Below are 11,152 nucleotides of genomic sequence, written 5' to 3'. Positions count from 1 at the left end.
AGTACGCGGGGTTAAGTCAAAGCACGAATTAGTGATGGAGACGTGGGGTTATGCGTTGAAATCATTCACCGACTGTTTGTTTGAGTATATGGCCCACAGAGAAGTATATCGACACAATGACAGTCATTGTGGGAAACAGTGGTTAAGTAAGACGGACAGAGAGACATACGGAGAGAAAAGATGTAGAACCTGCCAGTTCTCCAGCAATCAGTTTGAGATAGCATGAGAGAGAGAGAGAGAGAGAGGAGGAGGAGGAGGAGGGGGAGGTTAGGAAGAAGGAGGAGGAGGAGGGCGGAGGAGGAAGAGGAGGAAGCAGACGGGATGAGTATTTATCAAAGGGTACTAGTAGTGTAGGCTTCAAAATTAGGTCAAGTTCAATAAATAATAAAGGACAAAAACTGGGTCACTTACAGTAAAAACAATGAGGACATCTTAGTTAAGAAGTGAGCCCTTCAGATGCTCCAGAGAAGTACTTACAAGCTGGACATAATGACCACATTTTTTCTTTATAATTAGAGAGGGTTTTCCTAGCCCTGAAACGTCTTTTGGCATGGCTTTTACCTGCAAGTACGAATTGAAAGTAAATGTACCAGCAATACTTTAGAAACGACGGATAATTTTTTCAGAGGCCTGCGAAAAGAGTACTTAATGTTAAGGTATCTGTCCTAATACCTACCCCCCCCCCCCACCCTCTCTGCAGGAAAAAAAGTCCAGGGTATACCCCCTCCCCACGCTCACATCGTCTAAAAAACAAAACAACAACAGCAACAACAACAGCAACAACAATAACAACAATAACAACAACAACAACAACAACAACAATAACTACAACAACAAACCCTGAAGGATAAAAAAGTGACCAATGCAAAACAAAAGAAACAAAGGAAAAAGTAGTCCGATATTTTAACTGACATGCCTCGTGTTTTTGCTTTTTCAGTGTACGTGTTCCTTGGTGTTCACGAGTCCTTGTTACTGTTCATTCGTAAGCTGCGAGAGATTCTCGTCGACAAGAGGGGACAATATGCGGTCATTGCAGTGGACGACTCAAAGGTGGATTACAAGCTCGAATATTTCTATCTGAGTGAGTATCACCAGGCATAAAAAAAAAATGCACCCATTCTTACTAAAATGTAATGAGCTGAACTAGAGCGATGAGCTATATACATTACTTTCTTTAATATTTTGATAACTAAAAAAGTCAAATACCCTACTTCCTCGGTGGTACTTCTAACTTTGCTATCGTTAAACTGTAAGGAAGAGGACTGGTGATTTCTTTCTGTTTCCTTATATTTCTTGTAACCAGAACCTCACGCATAATGCCAAGTTAAGATACTCGTCCCAACCCCTTTCCTGGCTGAATTCCAGAATACAGGCACAGAAAACAAAACACAACATGATAATATCAAGTTATGTGACTACATTATAATGGTGAAGCCTTTCACGCAGTTTCAGTACATGAATGAGAGGTTTTTCCTCCATCCTACATTCTACTGCCATGAATACCAACGTATTCCAACAGTTATATTTTCAGGTTGCACACTTAATTCTTACACAAAACGTATTTGCAAATAGAAGAATGCTGGAGGGCTATCACAATGTTTAGATAGTTATTTGTATTCATAGATGCTGCAACAGGTTACACAATAGAGGCACAACATTGCCGATACCATATAAACCCGGAATGCATAGTGACAGGGAAAGGAAGGCCACAAAATCTTTCATAATGCCTCCCCTCAGACTCATTCTCTGTGTCTGTTATGCGTATGCACTAGAGCACTTTGGGTGCACCTGTGAAAGTGTGTATGACAATAAAACACACGCTTATTGTTCTATTATACAGACTCATGAGTGGGGTGCCTTTTCGTATGAACACAGTTTAAATCAATGAAAGAACACATCTAACTTGTCCCTGGCCATTATTTACGTTTTAATGATACTTCTTTGATATATCTTTTTGTCTTTTATCTGAGCACCTGGTCGACTTGACACCACGATTCCACTTATTGCCGCTAAACAATGTTTCCCCTTAACTCATACTTGTTTTTTCTTACCTAGGCATTGTTTTCGATCGTCATGGTAATTATACGTTCAGAAAGACCTATCTATTTTTCTTTTATCGGATTTTTATAACTGTCAAAAGGTTTTCATAAATAGTGAAACCGACGTTTTCAAAGAATAGTGCTTACGGAACAGTTTTCTTCATACTCAATGTGTCACTAGCAGTGCGTAGAGTTCGTGGTTTAAGTTGAGTCCAACATTTTTGATGTTTTGACCCCGGCTTTTGTCGGATTCCACAAACTACAAATTGTTGCTATGTATCTGTATCTTTTGAGCTGCCTGTCACGACTACTGTCATATTGGTACTCTCAACAATTTGTCCGAATGTAAGCGATATAAAGGACCGAGAACGAATACACAATTTTACAACATACCAACGTATGTCGCCATGCATGTTCCACGATTTGTTGTCCCAAGAAATATGCGTGGGCTGCTCTCTTCCCCTTTTTGCTCATACCTTGCCTTTCTCAGAGGGGATAATAAATGAGTGGGAACGCGTCTTCAGTGCAACGTGCTGGTTCTACGATTTAAACTGAAGGCAATTTCTATTTGTGCACGCTGGACAGTTTGTTCTGAGATATTGAAGTTTCTCACAGTTGAAAATGGGCAACAGATTCAGGATATTTACTATTAACGAGATTAAGTTGGAAGCACATACAGCGCTTTTCTCCATTACAAAGGACAAGTTGGCGTGAAGAACTGCTCCTCCCCTCCACCCTCTTTGGCCGGCCCCACAAAGGACGTTTAGTGAAACGCGTAATATGAAACTTGAAGCAAGAAACGTGAAACTAGAAACATCAGGCAATCACATAGGACCGGCGTGTGGTAAAGTACGAAATGAGAAACACCAATTCCGTAGTAGGCCAACTCGATAGCTCAGTTGACAAAATGTACTCGTCAGATGAAGACACACTGATGATCTTAGTTCTACTGAGAAAGCGCAGAAAAAGAAGAAAGCGCAGCTTATGGTCTCGAGAGCATTTCCTTTTGAGTTTGAGACATACAAGAGGAGAATACACAATTTGTCCCTTGAAGGAAAAGAGGGATGATGAACTCTGTCAATAATTATTATTTGAGAATGTCGTATTGGACACACGACGAACTTAAATCTCTGGTGCTTCCATTTTTACAACCTATTGGGTCCTCTGATCTCTGTTTTTGTAGTCTCGATGTGTAGGGTCCCATATCATTGGCTTGGATTGTACTAACTCAATTACTAACTACTTTTTCTATAATCGTCCATTCTGATAGACCTGTGCTTACTTCTTGGTGATACGGCGATCAATGGAGAGCTGGGATAGATGGCCCCAAATTTATATTTGGGTGACTCTTTGTGTCGACATGTAAACTCTTTTGAACTAAGCTTTAAAACCAGTCGTATACTCGTAGACTTTGCTAACTTTGATGCACTGGTGCAGAATATACAGCATATTTTCACAAAATTTTGTTACCCCAGTTTTGTTACCCGCCTAATGAAAACTTCAAAGGAAGCCACCAGCATGACTTGCTTGAGTCCTCGTCTGTGGCCACACGCCACACAAAAAATGAACATGTTCATTTCACCTCAACGTGTGTTAAAACACATTTCACGTTACAATTTTCAAGCCACGTCCTATGTGCAGGCAGCCATTAAAATCTTTGTTGTCATTCTTTGTCACAGGCGTTTCATGTTTCAGACTTCACATTTCTTGTTTCACCAAATGTTCTATGTGAGGCCGGCTTTTCCGGTCCAGATCGAGTGACATGCTTGGCTACACACCATATATTGTTGTTGCTCTGTATCACCATGTGTAATTTTTAAATGTAGGCCGGTAGTGTCATTCTAATTTTTAAATTAGTGGGACTCCCCCCCTCCCCCCGCATGAAGAAATCCAAAGAAAAAACAACAACAAACAAACAAAAAGAAAACAACAACGAAATGAACCCACTTCTCCGAGATGTAGGGGTGTGGCAAATTCTCGAAATGGGTCTAGACTATCACACTATCACAAAATGACAATGAAAAAGTTACTCGGAGCCAGGTAAAATAAGCTTGCTAAAACCGCTTTAAATTGAGCAATTTCTTACATTTTGCGTGCCCTAAGCAACAAAAACACGCCCCAACGCACACATGCACAAAAATCCACAAATGCACGCAAACACACACAAACACATACACACACACACACACACACTCACACTCACACACACACACACACACGCACACACACACATACACAAACAAACACACACACACAAACACACACCACGCACACTCCCTCACACACACACACACACGCACACACACGCATACACATACACACACACACAAATTCACACCCAACGCACAATATGGTCACTCTGTTTATGCCCGCCCACAAAAAGAAATGCGCTATAAAAGATGATCAAAGTGACAACTGGAGGAAATCCAAACTGTGAAACTTCCAAAAGAGCCCCATCATTGCAACGGCTAAGAAACTAGTATTTATGGAAACGACATTATGCATGGCATATACTGTAATAATATTCATAACTTCTTTTCGATTCCTCATTATCTTTTCCGAATCATCCAAAGAGAAACGTCTTACAAATGTGGTTTGAGACATGAACAGTTGCAACGCTGGCTGACAGCAACCGTGCCTGTCATCGAGTCTTCATTCCCGCGGGAAGCTTGGAAACAAAGTTAACATTTATGAAGGCGTTGTCTTTCCTTCTTGCATATCGCCAAATGTACAGGGGAAATAAAACTGTTGGCGACAAAATCCTCATCCTTTGTCAAGCTGTACATCATTTTTGTTATTTGAAGCAGACTCATTATATCATCGCCTCAGTGGAATGTAGAATAAAATACCAGGATTTATGGGTTCAAAGGCAGGATAAGGCATTATGTCTAATATATTTCAGACAATATTCGTCCGTCCTTTCAATTTACTCGTCTTCCTTGTTTGAAGCACAGAGCCGAGGATGTAGTGTCTCTGGAGGGCATTTTTGTTGTCAGAGAGGGGAGGAAAATCTGGTCGTCAGGTTACATAAAACCTTTATATTTACCATGTGTTTTTGATTAGCATACAATGTTGCAATGCAAGTAAAATGAATTCGGTCTGAAATCTGCAAACCCCGTTTTAGAGTTTTAAAAAAAAAACAGCCCTTGCCAAAAACACTGACACCGTTTTCAATCATGGATGGCCTCTGTCATTTTGGAGGCATGGCAGTTCGAAGATCATAACAGATCAGAAGAATATTCAGTGGTTACACATTCAGTCCCTTTATCAATCATGACGACAATCAAAATCTAAAATGGACCCTCGTTCAAAACTGGAAGTTACGGATGTGCTCCATAACAATTATAGTCGGACCTACTCTAAGGATCATCTTTCCAGGACAATCACCTGTCCAAACGACCACTTTTCAGCTCCCCTTTTGCTATTTACTCTATATTATAAAGCCAGAGGACCTTCTGTCTTTGTGACCATTTATCTCCTCAACAATAGATGGTCAGTCGTCTTAGACAAGTTCTACCTTATATCGTTGCTTCAGGAAGTGACCCCAATCAGCAACTTGAGCTAACTGGCCCAATGTTTCGGAACGCGTGAAATTATCCACGAGACATTTTAGCGGGTTTTGCTGGGATCACGTAAGAAGTCACTTTTGGGATCCATTAATGATGATGAGATGGTAAAAAGGATATAAAGTACACAGCCCATAAGGGGGCCCCCTGAACTTCGAAACGCGAAACATACACTCACACCTAAATAAAAGTGAATGATGAATGAATGAATGAATGAATGAATGTACCTTCATTGATCTCAGGCGAGAAAATTTACATGGACATGTAAATGGGGCGATATCAAGTTCATCAGTGTATTTTCTCCCTCCCCCCATCTGTCTCTGTCTCTGTCTCTGTCTCTGTCTCTGTCTCTCTTTCTCTCTCTCTCTGCCCCCCCCCCCTTTTTCTCCCTTCTCAGAGTGAAGACCATCTAACAGTAACTTTTACTCTTTGCAAGCAGTACTTTGTGGCCAAATCATCTACTTGCTTCATATTCTCAACAAAATACATACATTAATATAGTCTGTTGTAATGAACAGTACCAATGAATTAACTAAATTGTACTTACTTCACTCCTTATTTATCTTTCTCTCGCTCACTAATTCTCCCCCCCCCACCCCCCCCCCCCCCCTCTCTCTCTCTCTCTCTCTCTCTCTCTCTCTCTCTCTCTCTCTCTCTCTCTCTCTCTCTTTCGTGCCACCACAGATAACTCCAAAATCCATCTGCCCCTTTTGGCCCCCGAAGAAAAGAGAAACCCCATCTCGATAAGTGCCAATAAAATGCTTGCTTGGCTGTGAGGGCCATTATAGCTTTATGCTCTTTTGTAAAACGGCCAGTCAATGTCTTGTTGCACTGCATTGGTTATTGCGAACAAACGGTGTCGTTTTACGAGTCTAGATCGCATCGAAGCTGCCACATTCATCTGGGAACTGAAAGGATCATAGTTCCTGTCGGGTGGAGATAATATTTCCCCGGACCCTCATAACGAAGATGGAATATGCGAATAGCAACAGAAGGATAAACTACGCATGGGGGAATCACTGGAAGTGTCTAAATTAGTATTTGTTGCTTGTGAACAGAAGGATAAGAGAAAGACAAAAGGTGCACAGAACATAATATGATTCTTGTAGCAAACTGTAGTAGAACGGCATTTCATTGAGGAATTAAAGACTGCGGGTTTTTACTTCTCAATACAAGTAGAATCTTACATAATGATTCAGCAGAAAGTCATAAGTATGCATGTATAATTTTCTATAGTGTTAATGTCAAAGTCGATCTTACTACGTTACATTTCCGAGTGACATGATATTTCTTGATAGTCCGGTTTTGGGCCCAATGATAAATATTGCTCTCTTAACCCTACCCCTACCCTTACCCCTAACCCTACCCCAACCCCGACCCCTATCTCTACCCCTACCCCTACCCCTCACCCTGCGCTATCTCTTTGATGAGATTATAACAAACGCACAACAATTCGTGGTCAGTTCATTGATGGTTGTTACCCAAAACCTAAGCAAGCAGCTAAACGGTTCAACGACAAACCTCTCAGGGACGTTTCGATAGGTTGGGAACGTTACAAAATAATCAGAATAGAGAATGGTATTGTCAGGGTTTTAATGCAGACCATTAATTTGTGAGGTGGAGCGTCCTACCTAGGTCGTGTCCTATATCTGCTGTGAAAACTTTAAAACAACCCATGTCCAAGAATGGCACGCCGTGGATTCGAACCTGAACGCCATTGTTTTCTTTATTTCCCCACTATTTTCATTAGAAACACCCTCGTGTATTTTGAAATGAAAACGCTGCCTAGTGAGATTTTAAAAAGCCAACAACCAAAAAAGCAATTAAGCAACATAATTTCTACTTATACCATATTGACAAGATGCCTCTGATAGGGCCGTTGTAATATTGTGCTCTTGGTCTCTCTGGCTGGTTTGGTAATTAAACTGACCACCGTGGCACTGTTGGTAAATGAACTTACTTTAAAGGATTTGTGGAAGTTTGGGTTCGATTCCAAAAGAAGTTGGACAGTCTCGTGGGGGGTTGGGGTTGGGGGTGGGGGTGGATATCAAATGTTGTGCCTCTCATTTAACTGCAGCTGATACCGCTGGTTCAGGAAGTTCAGTAATTGTACAAAAACCGAATAACGAAAACTGAAGTGCCAGCTTTCTCTTGATTTCTTGGGGAGGGGGGGGGGGGTAGGAGAGAGGAGGGAGATAATGAATGATAACATCTGAAACTGTAATTTAAGCAGTCATCCATTCTGTGGCTTTTTAAATTTGTCGTTTAAGTAAGAAAACGTCTTTGATGCAAAGTGTTATTAATAATGTGAAAAGCTATTTTTGTTTCCACGCCACTTTGTAGCCTAACTTTTATTTTTCCCAAACCTGTCGTTGTCCCTGGCATTGCACCGCAGCTGTACTGTTCCTGTAGATTACCCACGATTGCGTCACTGTTTTTCTAACATGTGTGTACGTGTACGCGTGTGTTTGTGTGTGTGTTTGTGTGTGTGTGTATTTTGTGTGTGTGTGTGTGTGTGTGTGTGTGTGTGTGTGTGTGTGTGTGTGTGTGTGTGTTAAGATGTTTAGAAGCCAAACCAAGGTGCTAGGACTTTGATTATAAAGATTTATCTTATCCTATCTTATCTTTTGGAAAAATATTTTGATGAACGTAATTCATTCTATATCTTATGATTCTCCTCTCTCCAGCTGGAAAGGAGGCGGCAAAACTTGGTTATATAAAAGCCGAGAAAAAACGGGAACTGGCGGAAGCGTTCCAGAATGTTCTGCTCGTGTGGCCGGAGACGAAAGTCCTGAACGAGGAGACTTTCGAGGTGCAAGTGTATGAAAGGAATACAAAACCGCCCATCAATCTTGTCACCCCACCTACGATCTTAAAAACCAAGGTGAGGTTTTCTGCTGGTTGAAACTTCAAAGAACAACCACACATGGAATTTTAAAACATTCTGTATAGTTGACAAGCTGTTCGACCGTTAAAATCCCAGAAAGTAATGTTTTTAGGGAGTAAGAGTAAACTGTCTCATTCCTTTTTAAGATCGTATTCAATTAATGTCTTGAACATCTAGCTCTCACTGGCAAAATTGAAAGCAAACGGGGCAGGGGTAGGCTCAGAGTAACCTACGTAGGGACCCTAAACAAATGGATAAAGGGGAAAGATCAGGGGAACGTAGATTTTTAAGGAATGAATGGAGAACCATGATCGCCGAAGTCTGTCGCAGATCTGGCACTGGATGATGATGATGATGATGATGATGATACAAGTAATGCTTTTCTTGTTTTTTCCAGACAATTAGAACCATAATTTCGACAATATATTTCTGGGGCACATGCATCTGATACCACAGATTAAGAAACGGATATTTAAATTATTCTTTTAAAATGGGCTTCTCAACAGCTTGCCGACAATTTAAAAAAATGTTCTATCCACTTATCTTGATAATGTAAATCACTGGGAACCGTACGTGAAAATATGCAGTGATAGGGGCTTAATTTCTCAGTCAACTCTGTCACATTCCCAACACACACTGAATTGTAAGACAGCTATTTAACTGTAAAAATATTACACTTTAAGGCATTACTGATTATTATCATCACCGTCTATCCGCAACAGTGATTACTACTAAGATTTGCCCTTCATTTCTTTGCTTTGATGTTCTCAAAAACCTATATTATTATTATTATTATTATTATTATTATTATTATTATTATTATTATTATTATTATTTTTATTATCATTATTATTATTATTTTATTATTATTATTATTATGATAATTAATATTATTTTTATCCCGGTCTTCCCCCGTCAACCACCTGACCAGACTTTCTAAAGTAATCTGCTCTGTGTCTACCCTTGCCTAGTTTGCCGTTAATTTTTACCAGTGAGAGAAAGATATTCAGGGTCTTTATATCGACTCCCTATCACAGAAACTGTATAATATGTTCCTTCCAAATGGTTTTTGTTTGTAAGGGGCCCACGTCGCCTTCCTGAGAAACCACATTTCTGTTCCTTCTGCTTTATTTTCACTGTCTTTGGTAACTTTCCAGCTTTCAGAGGTTTAGAAGGGTTGGCCTATACATAGCTGTTCATTATCTATCAACAAAAGCAATCAGTGGTCGGGATTTGTTATCACAGCCTCAAGTCTTATCAAGTCGCACAACCTTTTCTGCTCAGCATCTATTCCTATTAAACCAACATCAAGGCTTATGTTTTATCGTCAGTATCGCTAACACCAATTCTTACATTCTGTTAGACGTTTTTGACCTCATCTCTTCAGGGTCCTCACCCATGTTCTAATTTTAACCACCCCCGTTTACTCTTCTCCAGTTATGCTTGTAGTCTCGCCTTGAAGCAGTTAAAAAAAAAAAGATTTTTGTCTATGTAGGAACCAAGAGAACAGGTGCCATATTCATTCTTCATGACCAACCCCCCCCCCCCCCCCTAGGAAACCTATGCGTACACGCACCCCCCCCTTCCACATCGACCTTTCTCGATGGAGCTTCACGTTTCTTTCCTATTTTGAACTATTGACACCTGAGATATTTTATTTTTATTCTGCAGCTTGGCATCCCTAACGTGAATGCAGAGCGCGTGGTTATAGGCCTGTTCTAAAATTTTATCGGTAGCGATTCTCAGAGCGCCAAAATAGCAGGCGAACAAGGTTAGATTTGTATAGGCTGGATTAATTCGACTCTTGGCTCCCAGCTTGCCTCTCGGAGACGCGTAATCCTTGTCTATCTCTATGGATTTCCGAAGATCAGGCCTGGGCATTCAGAAGACACGGTTTTGTGAAACAAAAACCCTTTCCAAATGATGAGGTATAATCTCAACCTTGTATGCATAAACGGATTCAGCGCCCGAGCACCAGGGGGTGTGGCGTAATAGCTACGCTCTTCTCTGTCCAACATAGATGAAATGGGTTCGAATTCCGAGTGGAGAAGGTCTGGGTAGGTTCTGACAGGCAGGGTCAAAGCAGCCGTTCTCCTAAAGTATCTACATTGGGTCGATCTGGACACAGAAAATAAAATTTTGAATTTCATAAAAACATGAAATTAAAAAAAAAGACCCCTAGCGAGCCGTTGGATCGATTCTGAGAATTCCCTCTTCCACCAAGATGAGGTACAACTTCCTGGTACACCACACCAGCTTGGCTCATTAGTCCTTGCTTACCCTTCCTTAGACCAGCTCTTTTTTGTGCATAATACCTGTCAACCGAAATTCTTTTCCCGTGGCCAAAAAATGGGTATCAGGACGCTTGATTCTGTGTCGAGTGCTCTCCTTAATCTTAACACGAAATTCCACAATTTATTCTGCTCTCTGCTGTGTGTGAAAGTCGTCGTTTCCAATTGTCTCAATTTCACTCATCTTCTCTTTCTCTCCCTCACTCTCTCTTTTTATGTCCCCCTCTTTCCCTTCTTCGTCCCCCCTCTTCTGTCTGTCTATTAGTCTGCCTGCCAGTCTGTCTGTCTGTCCGTTTGTCTGTCTGTCCGTCTGTCTGTCTGTCTGTCTGTCTGTCTGTCTAACTGTCTGTCTGTCTGTCTGTCTGTCTG

General features: G+C 40.9%; 1 protein-coding gene across 1 annotated transcript in view; it reads left to right on the top strand.

Annotated features, from left to right (window-relative positions):
• The window catches only part of LOC101857781 (guanylate cyclase 32E), a gene marked incomplete in the record, with an annotated part of 173,169 nt that overhangs the window by 120,896 nt on the left and 41,121 nt on the right, over positions 1–11,152 (top strand). The window contains 2 exon segments of the mRNA XM_035969023.1: positions 938–1,081; positions 8,293–8,489. Of these exon segments, the coding sequence (XP_035824916.1) occupies positions 938–1,081; positions 8,293–8,489 (341 nt within the window).

Source organism: Aplysia californica, unplaced genomic scaffold (assembly GCF_000002075.1).
Source record: "Aplysia californica isolate F4 #8 unplaced genomic scaffold, AplCal3.0 scaffold00106, whole genome shotgun sequence".
NCBI classification, from domain to species: Eukaryota; Metazoa; Mollusca; class Gastropoda; order Aplysiida; family Aplysiidae; genus Aplysia; species Aplysia californica.
Note: the sequence above shows the minus strand (reverse complement) of the source record. Positions and strands in the feature narration are given on the sequence as shown.